This window comes from Myotis nattereri (assembly GCF_964212035.1).
Source record: "Myotis nattereri genome assembly, chromosome: 1".
Classification (NCBI taxonomy): domain Eukaryota; kingdom Metazoa; phylum Chordata; class Mammalia; order Chiroptera; family Vespertilionidae; genus Myotis; species Myotis nattereri.
Window position 1 is genome coordinate 202068832 of NC_138075.1, and position 19533 is coordinate 202088364.

Sequence of the window (19533 nt, forward strand, 5' to 3'; positions counted from 1 at the left end):
AAAAATGACTCAGAGCGATGAAGAAACTTTCATGAAGTCATATACTTAAAAGTGATGGACCCAAGACAATTTCTCTGCCATTTCTACTCTGACATTCTGCCTTTACAGGGGGTAGGTAAAGCTGAGCACCAAATTAGTCCCTTAACGTCTCCTAGTAAAAATAATATTAATATTTCAGGAACTATCATTGTGGCTTGTGGAAAATTCCAGAGCTGCTGAGTGGAGATTGTATGGATATGAGCTGAAAATACTTTGTGGGTAGCCTTTTCAACTTAATATGTGACATTTGCCTCTGTCTTATGCTCATGTGCCAAGATATTTTTTGGTTTTGATTGACCAGCTAAATTATGCCCAACAAGTATGTCCTCAAAAACCTAAGATATGTCAAAATGGTAATAATTAGACTATTCATTGAGGCTCTGGGATGGTATTTTTCTAAGAAAGTTAAGTTTTAAGTATTGAGGGGCATTAGCAATCTATTTCATTTGAGAGTTAGGTAAAAAAATTCCAGGCTTGTATTTATCTTCCCTAATTCTTACTTTCCTTTTTGCTCAAGAAGAGAATTTGCTGGGTCAGGTATTCATTAGAGATAATTCAAAAACGAAAAACAAACACACACACACACACACACACACACACATAAAACCAATCCGTGTAAATATGAGAAGTACAGTGAGCTAAATCTCTCTCTCCAAAGGCCTTCTATCTCCAAAGTTGTATGCCTTTAAGTTTTCTAATTATTCCAGTATAGTAAAACATTAAACCTGGATAAATGCCAACTGGCATATCTAAGTCATTACCAGTTCATTTTTCTAGGAGTGAGCAGCCAGAATTTTGCTCTTGGGTATAGCCTTAGCCTACTCACACACGTCTTCTCCCAGCTCCTGAACCAGCCAATGCAGTGCATATTCAGCATTCTAAAAACGGACTGGCATCAATACTTGAATGTGTCAAAAATATTCTATGGTTATTGAAATGTTTTCAAGGGTAAATGCCAGCTAAGCCAATGAAACAGATGCACTGTCTTTCTAGATACAGCAAAAGCATGGCTTCTGAGCTGAAGGGTTGGCTTCTGTTTCTTATTCTGTTGGTGTTTATTTAACCAAATGCTTCACCTAAGGCAGGTGGAAGAAGCACATCCCTATCATGCTGGGAGTTCTTTAAATTTGAACTTCTGGCAGAGAGAACTTTTTAATATCTAAAGAGATGGACACTTCAAATATTTAGCCAATTGTTTATGCCAATCACTATCCTAATTTTGGCACCAGTCATAAAATATGAGCCATACTATTTGGAGGGCTACTCCACAAACTTTAAAATCAAGTTGACTCGAAATAATGAAATAGAATTAGAAAGTGGCCACATATCCAACATTTTTTTTGCATTGATGGCCGTAGTATCATTTAACATCCTGAACTTAATGGTTTACCCCTTAACAATCAGAAAGTAATTTTTCAATTCATGGCTCAATAATTGCATTAGTATTCTGCTTGCTCAACATTAATAAGGTAATTTCTTCCTACGACAGCAGGAGAAGAAGAAGAGCGCTACTTTTGGTCCTCAGGATAAATTGTTTTATCCCTTCTCCCCACCCCACCCCCCAAAAAATGTTCAAAGCAACATGAGGAATTCTAAGTTGCTTATATTCAATTTTATTGTTTAGGGTCTTTTTGTTGTTGTTGTTACATTATGATCTCTGTAGAATTTTATGAGTTCTGGGTAGTATTCTTATTAAGCTGTACTCTTCATATTTTATTTTCTACTGCTTTCAGCATAATTTCTATGATGTTAGAGGAAATATACCTAAGAAAGTTGTCGAATTTTCTTGAACACTTAATAGGCCATTAAACTTAAAGTATTATGAATAAGAAGATAAATTAATTTATTTTTAAACTTTTTAGCTAAAATTTTTCAAAACTAATTTAGGATTTATTCAATGCATCTCCCAGCCAGCATGGAAATGATGCCATTTTCCTGAGATTTAAAAAGGAGGCCTTAACTTTGTAAGGTCTTTTTCTGAAACGAACTCCAGTAATTTCATATTGCATTTTCATAGAGATTTATGTTTGACCAAAAAAAAATTTAAAATCTATTTTATACTAATAAAGTGCTAAAAATAACACAAAATGTTTTTTAAAAGGGAATACAACCAAATTCTCCAATTCCATTCACTATATAGTTTATGGATTGTTTTAAGATCTATAGCTCGTACACTGCACAGTGTTCTAATTTTTCATGTTCTAAACATTGACAATTCAGAAGGGACTGGAGAGAAAATGGATTGGTGAGGAGCTGAAAAAAAAATGAGTTTTTATTTACTGTGCATTTATCATGTGCTTGGCGCTATGATATATATTATGGTAAATCCTGGAGCAATATTAGACACGTTTGCTCTCACAGAGGCTACATCCAATAAAGTTGGAACAACTAAGAAACAATACAAGGCAGGTATAATTAAATGCTGATCTGAGAAGACAAGATAATTTCTCCCCAAATAAAAATACTGTTATTCCTTTATTGTTGTATGAGGCTCATAATCTCTTCAGTCTAACATATATAGTTTGGCTTTCAGCAAGGATAGGCATGGATTGGAATATATAGTTTAGATGCCTCCATCATCATCGTTGTTGTCATCATTATCATCATCCCCAAACAACTAGGCGTGTCAATTATGGAGCAATTATACACAATATATAGAATGGGTTTAGTAAATCCCCAGAGAAATATCCAAGCTTAACTAGATAATACAGGTTAAATATAAAGATAGATAATGATAAAGAAAGGGACAACTACTGTACAAATACTAACATCCTTAAATAATTCATTTCTCTATAGTTTCAGTGGCAAGCAGAATTTTTCCATTGAGAATAGGGACTAACCTTTTTCCAGATTGAGGAAAAGGCTCTTCTGGGGGTGATATTCTTTAGGAGCCTACTGATGAAAGGGAAGTACCTCTATTCTTGTTGTAAATATTTTCCTCCCAATCATAAAGTGGTGGGTGGTAGATGTTTAATATTTTTAATACCAAAATGTTCTATAAATCTATTTGTTCAGGAATATACATCTATTGTTTTATATAAATTGTCTTTCACAACTAGTAAATTTATTATTTTAATTCAATAGGTAATATTTAGTTAAAGATGATAAGAATCTACAATTTGTGTTTTTTTCTGGTAGTGAGTCTCAATAGCAATGGACCATGCCTACCACAAAAAATGCCCCAATATTCCATGCTACCAACTTGCTACTCCTGGTTGAGAATCAGTGCTTCAATGAGTAGCACTTCCTAGTAGGTGTGTGTGTGGAGTTTCTCAGGTATGTTGGCTCAGATACAATATTACACTAGGTGCCTTATATACTTTTAATCAATATGGCAGACCCAATAGGTTGGTATCAAGTGAGTTTTCATAACTTAATCAAAGGCACTCTGAGCCAACAATGGAAAAGCCCATTCTAATTCCATTGAACCACTAGGCTTAGTCTCTTCCATCAAAGATGATTCGGTTTGAATTATAAAGTTTGTTACCCCACCACCCACCCCACCCTCTTTGTTCTGTTTGTTTTTGCAGAGAAGTAATGGTGAAGTATTTTGTCTCTTTGCTCTTTTGCTTTAAAGGCATCACCACAGTCCTCACCATGACCACACTGAGCATCAGTGCACGGCATTCTTTGCCCAAAGTGTCCTATGCCACTGCCATGGATTGGTTCATAGCTGTCTGCTTTGCTTTTGTATTTTCCGCCCTTATTGAGTTTGCTGCTGTCAATTATTTTACCAATATTCAAATAGAAAAAGCCAAAAAGAAGACATCGAAAGCTCTCCAGGAAATGACAGCTGCTCCATTGCTGAGAGCAATGCACCCTGAAACCCCCCTGCAGGTATTTGACTCAATTTCCTTCAATTTAAGATTTGAGTTTCTTGGTTATATTTACATTGCGGGGGTGGGGGTGGGGATGAAAACTTGAAATACCAGTGACAATTTGTAAGACATTTAAAAATCCAGGAAAATATGAAGGGATAATTATAAATTTAAATTTTATAATTATGATTAATGACTTAAAGATTAAATAGCTTTGGAAGAGCCAGATGGTGCTGGTTGTTTGAAAGTTCTTTTCAACATTAAAGGTTTTTCAGAGAAAGGGGCAGCATCTTCTGTGTACTATTAAGAGGAACCTGTGCTTATCTTTGACTGGGTTGGAAATGTGCTTTGAACAGAGTCCACTGAACAGAGTAAAGCAGCGGTTCTGAACATGTGAGAACTAGCCCATGGGGCTGGGCAGGGCCTGTGCCCTTGTATTACATAAGGAAATAAAACCTACAAATAGGAAGACCTAGAGTTGTAGTTGATGTACATTGAAGATTGAGAAATCTTCTTGTCAAGGGACAGAGCCAAAGGATGTGGAAACAAACAAGAGCTACTGTAATTCACATTGGACATTTACGTGATTAAAAAAACACACAAAAAAACCTTAAAGTGATGTTTTCCTTACGGACTCCAGTTGTACAAACAGCAAGATCATCATGAAAGTAAGAAAACAAACAGGAAGCCCCCCACCTCCCCTTCCCCATCCTCTTCACCCTCCCCTCCCCCTCTTTCTGGGATGTTCTGCTCTCCTTCTTTCACTCTCACTCATTCAGCTTCTTTCTTGGATCAGCAGTGTCTGTGGTCATTTATACACAGCTTTATTGTCGTTGCCACAAATGGTAGTCTAAAACTACTTTCGTTTGTATGTGCCCAAATCCAAATGTATATAAATCATCAACTTTATTCTCTGTAGGTAATAACTCATTCTCTCACTTGCTCATTCATTCTTTCTCCCCCAACCCCCTACTCATTTAACAAATAGACATTTAATACCAATGATGTACCAGACCCTGTTTATGGTCTGAGAATCAAAAATATACACCCCCCACCCCCAATAGAATATCCTACACTACAGAGTTTACATGTAAGTATGTAAGACAAAGAAAAGGAGACATGATATTTTAAAATGGTAAATAATAAAACACTCGGAGTGTTAGATGATAGTAGTGCTGAGACACTCTGGAGGAATACTGGGGTAGTATGAGGAGGAGGGGATTTCGTTCAGCATACAGGTGATCAGGAAGTAAGTCCTCCGAGAGAAGATGGCAGTTTAACAAATTAGGTTTGGTGTTCACTTGGGCAGGGATTAACTGTTGGGTCCTACAGTTTATAACTCTGCCCCTAGAAGGCCCTGGGTGCTGGTTCTTCTAGAATGGCATGTGAGCTGGTAGGAAAATTACTACCATCCCATTGAGAAAGTTTGGGTAGCTTATTTACATTTTCTTCTAAAGAAATTCATTTCATCAAGATTTTCAAAATTATTACAATGGATTTTGTATACTATTTTCAGTTAAAAACCCTGATTATTCTCTTTCCCATTCCCCGTAGGTAGCCCTCTCTGCCTTTTACTCTTATTTGCTTTCCTTTGTTGATTTGAGATCTTGGTAGAATAATTCTATTTACTGTTCCTTATTTATTTATTTATTGTCTAAAGTTCTACATATGTCTCTGCCCTCCCCCCCTCCATTGACCCACCCCTCAGCCAGTCCCACCCGCCCCAGTGTCTGTGCCCATTGGTTATGCTAATATGCATGCATACAAGTCCTCTGATTGCTCTCTAACCTCCCCTCCCCCCGCCATTTGTCTCTGAATCTATTCTTGTTCATCAAATCATGTTGATCAGTATGTCCCACATATGAGTGAGATCACCCTTTTTAAAACATATCAATTCTTGGATATATTTATTTGTTTAATTTCAGGTTAATTCTGTTAACTCTTTTACCTAGCTTCTTGAGTTTAATTCTCACTTATTTTCATGGCTATTTATTTAATAATAAAGTTTCTCTTATTACAATGAGATTTCCTTTGCATATAGTTTTGACCATACTCATAACTTTCTATATTATCATAATTATTTGCGAAATATTCTTCAATTATGTTACTGGTTTTCTCTATAAGCTAAGAATTATTGGGAAGAAAATATTAAAGTTTCCAAATGGGATTTTGTTTGTTTATTTAGCTCCCTGTTTATTTTTAGCTCAGAGATGTTACCTGTGTAGATTTGAATGTTGTTGATATTTTTGTTACCCCCTGAGTTATGCTGAAAGCTTATAAATGTTTAATGGCAATTTGAAAGTTAATTTTAGTTATTAAATCAATTTTACTTAAAACATCATTATATCACCCTCTTAATCAGTTACCGCTTCTTAATCATTCAAATACCAAAAATGATATGAAAAATCTTCTTACTAATATTATGATTATTTATGTTTGTTTTGTATTTTAACTATTTTTGTTTTATACTCTTTGATACGTGACACTCAACATGTAAAGATTTATAACTGCTCCATTTCTATATTAGTCTATGCATTTAATCATAAAATAACTTTTCCCCCCATATAATGCCTTTAGCTTCTAGTTATATTTGGTCTGGTTATAATATTTTAAAACATTATTTCTTAATATTAAGGTTTGTAATGTATTTTTATTGCTAAAATTTTCATATTCTTTTGTTTCTCATGTACTTTGGAAGCTATATGTCATAGTTTTATATCACTGGTGGTTAATTTTAAATTTTAGATCAACATATTTCTACTTATGATTTTCTAGTAATGTTGAAATTATAAAGTATACTGACTCTCCCATATAGCTATTAACTCCCTCTTGACCCAGTAGTTGCTCATTTCCAAAGATTCTAAATGTAGAAACATTTTACATATATAATTTTTTCTGTTTATAGTGAATTGCAATAGTTCTTTTTTCATTTTTGCAAAGTAATGAGACTCCTTGCACTAGTATTAGAGTAGAATATTATAAATACTTAAAAGTGCCACTTAATCAGAATAAAACTATTTTTCAGAATTTCCAAATGTAGGAACAAAACCAATAATATTTTATTTGCTCCTTGTAACATATCTCTTCACTATAGTAATTGTCACTGCTGGTAAATGCTTGGCTGAGCACATCCAATTGGCTAAGTCTGCTCTGATTTCAGCAACTCCTGTTGACAGCATTGGGTCACGTGCTGTGTGCAAATGGCATACTCAAGATCAAGAAGATGAAATTTGTGAAGGGCATAGAGTCTTAGCATTTAAAAGTTGAAAAGACATTTTATAATAAATGTAGTTAAAATATCCATCGTATGCTTTATGTCCTCTACAAGTGTACTGTGTATGTGTGATGACTTAGATCTCCTCAGCAGTTTACTTGGAGAATGTCTGTGTTCTAAAGACAGTGATTAATGGGTTGGCATACCCAACCTCCTGACTCCAGATTGCTGCCAGAGCACAGCTGGCTTTGGAGTGTCAGTTGCCATTGAATGGCTTCAATATTAAGTTCAACTTTTAAGGTTGAGGATATATTAAAATTGAGGGAGAGAGAAGAAAATAAAAGGATAAATAAGGAGGAGGAAATCAAGGGGAAAGCTATGCTAAGAGCAAAATTTTAAAACACGTTAGTGTAAATAAATATTCTGGAATCTTATAAGATTTGGCGTTTCAGTGGAGATTCTGATCAGATAGGTGAAATTTGCTAATTCAAAGATGTGTTTCAACTTGTATGGCTGTTTGCTTATTTGAATGATGTTTAAAATGTGCTTAAAATCCTCCTCTGTTATAGCCTTCAGAGTCTACATCAGTAGTGGTTTGACCTGTTGTTACTATATGGGATCTATAAACTGTTAATGGCCTGGCAGAGGTTTATAGTGACCATTTCTATTCTTTGGGACTTGAAAAGCTTATGGTTTATGGAATATTCATGAAGCAAGGGAAAAAGGCCGATTGGCAAGATCTAATAGCAGCTATGGGCAGCTTGAATATGTCTTTGAGCATCTCAAGAGGCAAAGGCAGCTGTTCTGTTTTGACTCAGCATCACTCTGATTCTGCCTTTGACTCTGTCCTTTCAATGTTTGAGTTGAGGTCCATTCTTGTGGTTCTATCCTTCCATACCCTTGCTGCTTCTTAGAGTGTCTACTGTCTCACTGATGCAGATGATTTGGACTAATAGGGTATTTTGAAAAATAAGTAACAATAAAATAAAAAGGAAGATTTCTTAATCAAATTATATTTTTTTAAAAAAAAATCACTTGAAAATAGAGTCTGTGGTCCTTATTCAGTCAGAAAGTATGCATTAATGTACCTACGTATTGAATCTTGTGGGGGAAAAAAATAATGATATAATAACTAACATTACTTAAGCTCTTAAATTGTGTTAGGTACTATGTGATATGCTTCAGTATATTGCATAATTTCAAGCTCACAGTAACTATTTTAGAGATGAAGAAACTGAGGCTTGCAGTTAGTTGTTAAGTGACATATTCAGAGATAGTAAACCCAATATTTAAATTAATTCAGCTGTGTGTGAGTACAGAGCTTGCTCTCCGATACTGCATTTTATACTATTTATGTCTATAAAGAAGATATTAATCTATATAATAAAGAGCCAGGGTTGTTACAACTGAAGGCTCAACTGGACAGGAAGTCAGTGCTGGGTTGCCATGGCGGGCGCTGCTGTGGGCGCCTGGACTCAGCACTGACTGCCTCCAGGGCTACGGATCAGGCTTGCAGAGAGGGAGACAAGGTCTGATCCATAGCCTCTGTGGCAGTCGTTGATCAGAACTTGCCTTTCTTTCTCTCCTGGCCTGGCCAACAGCCCCGCCTCCATTTCTCTCCAGGCCTCCACCTGGGCTCAGCCCTGCCTTTCTGATCAGGCCCCGTTGATAGGCCCAGAGACACTGACTGGCATAGAAACTGACCAGTCAGAACCAAATCTGGGTCAACTGTGAGAAGCCAATGGCTGCCTAGGAGGCAGAGCTTTTGATGCTGACTGGCATAGAAACTGACCAATCAGAACCAAATTGGCTGGCAGAGGAGGGCAGTTGGGGGTGAGATCAGGCCTGCAGGGGAGGGCAGTTGGGAGCGAGATCAGGCCGGCTGGGGAGGGCAGTTAGGGGTGATCAGACAGGCAGAGGCAGTTAGAGGCAATCAGGCTGGCAGGGAAGGGTAGTTGGGGGCGAAATCAGACTGGCAGAGGAGGGCAGTTGGGGGCAAGATCAGACCAGCAGGGGAGGGCAGTTGGGGGAAAAATAAGACTGGCAGGGGAGGGCAGTTAGGGGCAATCAGGCAGGTAGAGGCAGGGGTGATCAGGCCAGCAGGGGAGAGCAGTTAGGGGTGAGATCAGGCCAGCAGGGGAGGGCCATTGGGGGCGAGATCAGGATGGCAGGGGAGGGCAGTTAGGGGTGATCAGGCAGGCAGAGGCAGTTGGGGGTGAGTTCAGCCTGGCAGGGGAGAGCAGTTGGGAGCTCAATCAGGCTGGCAGGGGAGGACAATTAGGGTCAATCAGGCATGCAGGCAGTGGGGTTAGGGGCAATCAGGCAGGCAGGCAGGTGAGTGGTTAGGAGCCAGCGGTCCCAGATTGTGAGAGAAGTCCCCGATTGGAGTGGGTGCAGGTTGGCTGAGGGAACTCCCCCCTCCATGCACGAATTTTGTGCACTGGGCCTCTAGTATACATATAAAATGATCAGCTTAACACAGTCTTTTGTTCATATTTCTATGAATCAATAATAATAGTAAAATTCTTTGAATGCTTTTTATGTTCCAATAATAAGATCTTTTACTATATATATAACTTAATTCTTAAAACATATCACATATGTTCTATTTTTATCCATGTTTTAGCCAGGGAAGATGTTAATATGTAGGGATGAGGTAGTCTGCCAAAGGTCATCTCTCTGGTAAGTGGCAGGGCCAAGCCAGCAAACCCTATACTTTTAAGCCTCAAGCCTTAATGACTAATTAGAAATGTGAGGTGAGGGAAATGGAGGATGAGATGGATGGTGGTAGCATCATTCACTAGGACAAGAAGGAAAGGAGGCACAATTAATGAAGTAGCGAATTAGTTCAAGTTTAGCTAGGTAGAAAGTTCCACAGTAGAATATTTTCTCCTATCCCAGGATAATAATGGCTACTTTTTAAAACTACAAGTGCATACTTTTTCACTGTTTGCCTTTCCTTCCCCATCTACCTAATAGCTTTGCCTATTTTACTTTTACTGTAATGATTCTTCATTTTAAAGTGTTCATAGATACTTACAAGAATATTTCTAAAATTAAAGAGCGATTTGCTCTTTTTAAGAAAAAGACAATATAAAAATTAGGGTTTTTAAGAAAAAGACAATATAAAAATATCTGAATAATTCAAGGTACACCTTGGATTCCATAATTCAAGAGCATGGAGGAAAAGCTCCATTTTCACTCCCCATCCTTCAAAGTAAAACTCTAGCCTTATTTTTCATATTTGGCTCATTCAAGCTGATCTCAAGGATCTCCGGAATAGGGTCTCAAGAATCCACATCTACAAATTGGTTAATAATAAAACCTACCAGAAAAGCTTATAGTGTGAATTAAACTACATTATTCATATAAAGTACAGGGAACAATGCTTGGTACCCAGTAAGTAATGGCTATGATTATTATTATCTTTTATTTCTTTCAGCATCTTCAATGTTTAAAGGTATGCTTTACAAAATTTATCATTTATAATATCCTGAAGTAGTTTGCTTGAACTGTTTCATATGATTGCTATATTTGCCTAGCTAGGAGGTGAGCTCTTTAATAAAATTGTTCATGGCTTCATATAGCACATAACATAGTATGTAAGAGATACAGTTGTTTTTATTGATGGATTATAATGAGCCAATTATAGAAATCAGATGATAGGAGGTCTGGTGACTCCAAAACTAATATATTTATCACCAATTTCCAAAAACATTGGTCTTTTAAACAAAACTGGAGGCCCGGTACACCTTGCACCGGTGGGGTCCCTCCGCGTGGCCTGCGGCGAAACCATCAGTCCAACACCCCCCCAGGGATGTAGTAGGGGGAGCCCGAGCCTAGGCTGGGCACTGCACTGCTCCTGCTCATCCCAGCCCTGCTGCGCCTGCCGCCCCTGCCGCTCCGCTCGGTAGGCTTGCTGCCGCTCTGCTGCAGTCTCCGCGCACCCGTCTGAGGCAATACCGGCATGCCCATGACCGAGAAGCGGGACACGGGCTCGCGCCCAGTCAGTCCCAATGCTGGTCCCAACCCGGTTGTGGTCTGGCTGGGGTTGGAGCGCACAGCGGGAGTGTCCACGGGAGAGGCTCATGTTGCCGAAGCTGCATTTGCCAGCCATGAGCCTGGCATCTGGCGCCCGTTGGTCAGCTGAGCTGCGCTCCCACTGTGGGCGTGCACTGACCACCAGGGGGCAGCTCCTGCATTGAACGTCTGCCCCCTGGTGGTCATCATAGGGACCCGTTGAACGGTCGAATGGTCAAACAGTTGCTTAGGCTTATATATATATAGATAGATAGATTCTTTCTTCCTGGAGTAAATGTGAACATCAGGCAGATGGAAGAAGTGAGCTTGAGCTGGGTCACTATGAGCCTCTGGAACAGCAGATGATCTTCTTACGGTTCTGAGACACCCTTGTCAGCAGGTGGACTTCGCTAGTGGCAGCAAGAGATAACCGAGGAGGATGTTTTAAAAGAAAATAAAGCAAAACAAAAGGCTGAAGTAAGCCTACAAGTGCAGCTGTGCATTATGAGGAAAGTGTGGTTGGCTGTCTTTTGGTCATTTTAGTCATATCATTTGCACAGATATCAGTGACTGTGAGTGACATTGATGTTAAATACAATGATTTCCCAGTGGTTGGTAATGTGCAAGCTTCATTCCATTCCAAGGGGGTGTACAAAATAGGTCAGTTTCAGATTTTCATTTCAGTTATTCTCAAAGCTCCTCTTAGAAATGCTGTTTTTAAAATAGTTTAAGCTAGTATGCAAAAAACTTTCATTTTTCCATTTGTCCTTATTTTGTTCATATCTTGACTTAGTTTCAAACCTCTTTCCTTGGCAGTTTGAACAAGGACCTGAAGCAGTACTGTCAATTCACTTGACATTTAGATGTGCTTCTGACAGTAGTTTAATGACATTCTTTAAATCTTATATAAACTGTACCTCCCCAAACCCATACCTTTTTCAGTACAGAATGTTCTGTAGGTAGTAATGCTCTTTAGGCAATGAGTAATTGTTTAATTGCACAATTATTGAACTGTATGATTTAAGTGACAAGAATATCCGGATTAGGTTTTATCTCCAGCTGTGTTTGTTATCTGTTAGTTTTGTTATGTGTCATGTGCTGATTCATGAGAAAATGCCATGTTGCTAATGTATGAGGATGAATCTCAGCTAGTCATTTACCAAGAGTTTACCAAGCAACTACTGTGCACCAGTCACCATACAAGGCACTGTGGATTCAAAGACAAGACCTAGGAACTTAGTCTCATGAAGGAAACAGGCCACTCATTGTGTGGGTGACTATATTTAGTTTATAGTATATGGTCTGAGTTTTTATTTTAGGGTAATTCTAGCACGCTTATAATAGTTTAAACTTATGCTCAAACCTTCACTGCTACCTTAGACCTCCCTGTTGAAATACTAATCTATATATCCAACTACACACTGGGAACCTATTATATTTATAGAATACCTATTAAGTGTCAATACACTTGGAATACTGTGCTCACTTCCTTTGTAGATCTGAGAGTAATAGAGAGGTAGACATTCAATAATTAATTTCAAATAATTAAATAATGATAAATATGCAAAATACTGTGAAGGAGCGGTAGAGAGAGTAATGACAAATTATATTAGAAAGAATTAAGCTGAGATTTCAACTTAGTCTTTGAGTTGCAAATAAATAAATAAAGGATATCATTCAAAATGACAAAAGGAGGAGAGGCAATCAATTTTAGTAGCTTAGTGAAACAATATTGTGCACATTTTGATAATCATGGATAATAACATCACCTGGGAAGTAAAATGCCAACATTAGCATCATAATTGACAATTTAGGCTATTTCCTCCTCCAGAAGGGAAGTGCTATGATTTTAATGCTACATTAAGAGGGCTAGATATATTAGCTAGTGTTCAGGGAAGAAGTAAGGCATCTTGTGAACTTAGTATAATTTAGTGTAGTGTATGTGTGTGTGTGTGTGGTATAGATACAGATTATTAGTAACTTTGTTCATTTATTTTCATGTATTATCGGTTTACAAATATCATGACAAAAGAATAAGCTATGAAGTGTACTTATATAGTACATAGAATTTAAAGAGGTAGCATGTTGCCATCATCATCATCATTATCACCACCACTATCATTACTGTCTACTATGTGCCATTTGTATATAATGTGTGTGTGTGTGTGTGTATGTTGTTGCATATATGTTGTTGCATATACATATAGTTATATATACATACAATCCAGGATGAGTTGTTGTGTTGCTATCTATATAATTTTATGGTTGATGAAAATGAGCCTTGGTGAAGTATTTTGGACACTTTCAGATGTGTGTTGTTGCTTCTCACCTAGAGAAAACAGGCGGGCATAAAGAGATTTCATCTCTGTCCTCAGTTCCCCAGTATAGCTCTGATCATATAACCCAATATTTGGGTTTTTATTTTTCTATTTGTTAGAAGATAAAAATAGGGAAGATTATATGTAAATTTCCTTCTAACTTAAAAATCTATGTTATTACAAACTCATACACTATACCTAATGCAAGATTGTTTATACTCTAACATGTGCTTAATTTAATAAAAACTTATTAGAGAGAGGATGGCTCCTTTTGGGTTCACTGAGTTAGATCAAATTAAATATTCAGCTTATTTTATGTTCACCTATTCAGCAAAAGTCCATACTGTTCCAACAGCCACAAAAGCATCAACTATACTGTACTACCACATTGCAGATAGTATTTTAAACATTTTACATGCATTAACTCATATAATTGTTATAGCAATCCTGTCCTATTTTTTTCAGACACAGAGACTTAAGTAATTTTCCAAAATCATACAGCTGCTAAGCAACTGAGCCAAGATTTAAATCCACTAGAAATTACTATCCCTCAGTTATAACCTATGACCACGACTGCCAACCCTTCACTATGACTATCACTGTATGTTCACTAATTAACACAGTCCTAGTTTTTCCTAAAATGTGTTGTTTCTCCATTGCAGAAAATATAAGCTATGCTTTAAAACTTTATAAATAAGCCCAATCCCTTATCAGCCATGGGCAAACTACGGCCCGCGGGCCGGATCCGGCCCGTTTGAAATGAATAAAACTATTGAAAAAAAAGACCGTACCCTTTTATGTAATGATGTTTACTTTGAATTTATATTAGTTCACACAAACACCCCATCCATGCTTTTGTTCCGGCCCTTCGGTCCAGTTTAAGAACCCATTGTGGCCCTCAAGTCAAAAAGTTTGCCCACCCCTGCCTTAGCTAGTAGTTCCATTTACATAGATGCCCAAGTCACAATTAGTTAACACTCTCCTTACCTCCAAATTTGCATAAAATATATATGGGTTTTTGTCAAGGCTAAAAAAAAAAAGAAACCCCATTTGATTTAGCATAGCCATTTCAACAAACTGAAGACAAACCCATAATTTTCCAAATTATATTTTTTCACCTTTTAAGCATTTAAAGAACATTCAAAGCATTATTCTTATTTTTTGGTTTGAAAAATCTATCTTACATGCATTAATATATTAAATTTATACTATTTATTTACAACATATATCCAGTAGAATGTTTTACAGATTTTGGGGAAAATTTTAAAGAAGTTCATGAGAGAGTTTTTGCCCTCAACAAATTTATACAATGTGACAGAGTATAGTGATGCAAATGATCAAGAGGAGCAAATATTCTGGAGGGACAAGGGATCTGTAAAGAAAAATGCTGAACTCTGGGAGGGTCTTTGGGAGAACTCAGCCTGTCTATGAGGCATCTTTTATTGATGATCAGCAAATTGAAGGGAAGTAACAAGGAAATGAGCCAGCTCGTTACTGTTAATATCATTAATTCCTTTGTGATATTTATGGACTATCTTAAAGATTATTCTAGAATTGCCACATAATAATTCAGCTATTATCATATTGTTGGAATTTTTATTACTTCTCCATTTACTCTGTTACCTCTCCAGCACATCTGGCACAGATTTGCTAAGAGCCTAGCATATGCTCAAAGGACCACCCACTGATTGATTTCATTCCTCATACAACTGAAATAGAGGCACGATTGCCTAGTACAGCCGTGTGTGGGAGAACCATACGTTTTCCCTCGGGAAGTTTTATTATCAAAATATTTGTATGGTGTGTCACATTTTTATTAATTTGGTGGTGTGTTTTCCATCTATGTTAGCAGTGTGAATGGTCCACTACTTCTTTTTGGAGTGAAAAAAATAAAAATTCAGTCATCTTCAAAAAGATGCAGCCACCCTGAAACAAATTCTCTTAATGTTTCCAGCAAGTTCTTTTCCTTAAGCTGCTGAGTAAGATTATTCATTTCTTTTGGTTTATTTCGCTAAATTTCCAGTGTTGCTTTTGCTATTTTGAGAGGCTAATTTTTATAATATACATCACTTAATCTCCTGCTTTTCCCTTGGCCTCAGATGATGTAAAAGTTTCAAGAAATATCAGTTTGGGTATTATTATTTTACTTAAATGAATTCAAGAACATTATGTATAAAGTGTCTTTGGTAGAAGGAAATTATTATACATTCTGGTCATTTTAAAAAGAGGACACTTTGCACTCAGATTATATGGCATAATATGTTTTTCTCAATATTTTCTGGTGTTTGATATTCCACAGGCTTCTTACCCTGCCTAGCATTTTGCTTGAATAACAAACCCTATTCTTTTCCAAGCTTTCTTGTACTGTTGCCTTTATTAGTGGGCCCGGATTTTCACATTTCTGTTATCAGTTATTCTGTAGGATTCTCTTCTGCCTCTCTCAATTTCTCTTTCTTGAACTTGGCTTCAGTTCTTATAATTCTAATGCTTTTATATAGATGACTAGTAGGAGGATTTCTTAATTTTCTCAAGTTTCATGTAGTCCAGTGAATTTTTCCTTTCTCTCAAATTCCTTCTCTCTTTTGGAGACAAGTTGGCTAAAACAAGTTACTTTTACTTACTTTTGTTTGGCTAATTGGAAACAATTGTGGGTTCCACGGTCAGAGAAGAAGCTGTTATTAGGGGATTCAGAGAAAGGAATAGGAGTGTGAGGATGAAGGTGGCCTTTAGTTTCTCTGTGAGCACTTTCTATTTTTGCCTTTCTAAAATGTTTTCCAAAGCCCAACCACCTTTATGTGAATATTATGAAATATTATGTGATGAAAATATTAGATAAAGGGATGAGGTATAAGGGAAGAAAGACTCCACCATTTAGCACACCTTTACTTTCTCTTGGCCAGGTCTTTGGCACTTGAGAATTGACAATTTCAAAGAGAACTTGGCCAAAGGTGGTGAGGAGTCTATATCCAAAGAGCAGAAAGTCAACTCTTCTTATACAATATGAGTATACTGTTGTGTCTAGCATAACCAATTATGGGCACTTCTGAACATCTGGGGTATGGATATTACAAACTTTAAGACCAATGCTTAACACAGAGCCTGGTGCCCAGAAAATGCCCATCCAATTTGTTGACTGAGTCAATGAGTGAAGGAATAAATGAATGCAATGAGTGAAAGAATGAATCTCTGCAAAATATTATTAATATTAACAATGACAGGAAAGAGAAGTCCTAGATGACAACAACAATAGGAAAAACTTTCATAAACTTTCATTTCAGCATTGCTTTTTTAATTTTTGAGGCCCACACATAGCTTTGGGGTTACTAAAGGAAATCCATAAAGCTTTAATTCTTGACCCAAAGCCACCTGGCTTCTGTGGACTTTCATATGAAGCAACTACTCTCCCAGTTCTTTCATTGGCTGTGCCTTGGACTCTTAGTTTTGTTGTTTGGGTATCTCTTTCTCCTAATGAAGATGGGCTACTCCATGAGATGTGAGAGTCATGCTCAATTTGCTGTCCAGGTTATACCTGGAAATGTCCTCTGGTTTTATATGGGGACAAACGGATCTAATCGCTACCCTTCTGAGAGCTGGTTTGAATGGAAAAGCTCTAACAAGGGCATCCTGCTTGCAAGAAGAGAAAAGGAAGCCTCCTTAGAGCTGGAAAGGTGCTTCCCAGAAAATTAGCAAGAGCTGTACAGCCATTTAGTAACTGACTAGTTATATTCTTAGAGCAGATCCTAAACTCTAAAAATGTGGAAGCAGTAATAAGTGGGCAGCATGGGCTGGGCACTTGACCTTCACTGGCTGCTCCTTCCATGAAGAAATGGGCCCGTGTTTGTTTTGAGAAAAGCTCGGTTTTATTAGGTGAAGCACTATTGAAAACACCATTTTTGCTGGTCAAAACTGGTTTAAAAAATCACACAACAGAGCAAAATGGTCTTTTGAACTAAAAATGTGGCCTGGATTTGACTTACAATTGCCTTTATCAGCTGCCTTTTTTTTTTTTTTTTTAACAACAAAACAGGTAATTAGTAAAAAATTGTCCTTGTATTATAGTGATGACTAGCATTCTAAAATTCATTAGTTAGTTTACTTGTTTTCAAGGTAAAGACTTAGGTTGGAGCTGAGAATGCCTTGGAGCTATATTCAATGTGCCTGCAGGCTGCTGGGGCCTGTCCTCTGTGGGCGTCTTCATGATCTCAGTAGGATAGCTTTGTTAGTTTAGTTTATTTTGACTTGAAGCAGTGGAGGCATGTACAGATGCAGAGCTTTACAGGCCCTCTCCCCTATGCCTAGCTCACCACTGCTTCTCTGCAAGCAAGAAAGCCACTTTGCTAAAGCCTTAGCTGATCCTGAAAAATGTTAACACGCTTTCTGCTTAATGTTTGCCAATGGGCTGATCTAAAAATGGCACCAGTAAGGTTACCTATTATCCATGAACAAGATTTAAATAGATTATGTTCAATGGGGACTTGATCTGCCGACAGAAAGTTATATGAGTATCCCCGAGCAATTCATAAAAATAGAATGAGATTTGATATGGTGAATCCTATTTGTTTTTTGTTAATTAAAAAAATCACACAAATCTCTCCTTCAGGAGCATTTGCTATTTAAGTTTTTTCTCTTACACATATTGTTCCATGGTGTTTCTTTATGAATTGCATTTTATTTTTCAAAACTCCATAAATTATTCATTTTGCACATTCGCAATGGATAATACCTCCTTGTACAAGGCCAAATTTATTTTATCAAAGTCATTACTATATATATACTTTAAAGCAATGTATTTTGGAGCATCATTGAGATAACATATGGAAAGATTTAAAAATTATCTTGAAACATGCATAACTTTCCTGTCATCTTCAAATGCCTAGCAAATTGTAAATTAGTATTTTTTTTCAATTAATGTATAATGGATAGGTTGATCTTGTCCTTGTTTTACTGTAGCTGCTGAGTTTATGCCTATTGTCCTTGTACCTATGCAGTTTAGCATTTGTTCTGGACAAAAGTATCTTGTCTTGACTTAATGAAGAAGCAAATATAAAATAAGCAGTCTTCTAGCATTGAACATTTGCCAAAGTATTTAAATTAAATGTTTCCAATAGTAGTCTAGATATATATGCCTGTAATAGGTAGGCTATAATAGAGTTAAAGGTTAAAATTGCAACAAATAGGGGATTTCAGAATCTCATAAGACAATTTGAGATAATTATTGGCTAAAATTAACTTCCTGGTTACTCTGCAGTCATTTTGTAGCCATTAAGAGAGACTTGCTACTCAGTATTAAAAATCATAGCATTATAAAGGTCCAAGACACATAATACTGAAGAAAACTGAGAGTAAAAAGGATCTCAACTCTTCATTGTGCTGCAATGTTTATTACACGGCACAATTGTTATGCAATTTAAGATAAATAGATACTCTTGCTTTGCTCTCAGGAATTTTGTTATCAGATTCTCATGGGGAGGGGGGTGGTGGACTCAAGATACAGGAAGATGTAAAATTTGAGGCTGAAACATGTAGGGTGAAATCAGGAATATGAAAGCGAGAAGTATTGAATAAGATGTCTTTTCTTCCATGTCACTTCCTGAGATCTGCTTTGTGTGTTTCCTGAGCACTTCAATTTTTAGGGTATTTTTTGTGAAGCACTAAAGTTTCATCATATATGTTGGCCTGAATGAGAATAGATGCTGGACACATATGGGAAGAAAGAGGTACAAATCCAATTGTCACATTCTGGATAGACCACTGCAGTTGTTTGGAATTATTGCTGGTATTCTGCTTGATAGACCCAATTTAGCACCGCATAGCACAGCCTGATTTATTACAGAGCCGTTCGTCTCAAAAATAGCTACATTAAACATGAACGTTATATATGTTTATTCCAGGCCAATCTGCCAGCACAGTAGAGTGAGCACAATCATACCCTCTCAGCAATGCAAGCAATGAGATGAAATTTGCTGTTGCTTTTCCCCTAGCTCACCATAATATTCTTCCCCAGTTTGAAAGCTTCCCACCATCTGATTATTGTATTTTCTTGATGGTGTTTTCCCATTGTGTCTTTAATATCCTATTTTCTGGCTGAGGTATTCTTATTTGTGATAGTAATTTGATAGATTTC

The 19533-nt window shown here is 37.1% G+C and overlaps 1 protein-coding gene across 1 annotated transcript in view; it reads left to right on the forward strand.

The window, feature by feature from the left end:
• GABRA4 (gamma-aminobutyric acid type A receptor subunit alpha4) overlaps nt 1–19533 on the forward strand; it is a 67736-nt gene that overhangs the window by 25305 nt on the left and 22898 nt on the right. The window contains exon 8 of the mRNA XM_081088375.1: nt 3617–3876. Coding sequence (XP_080944501.1) covers nt 3617–3876 — 260 coding nt within the window. The remainder of the gene's footprint in view (nt 1–3616; nt 3877–19533) is intronic.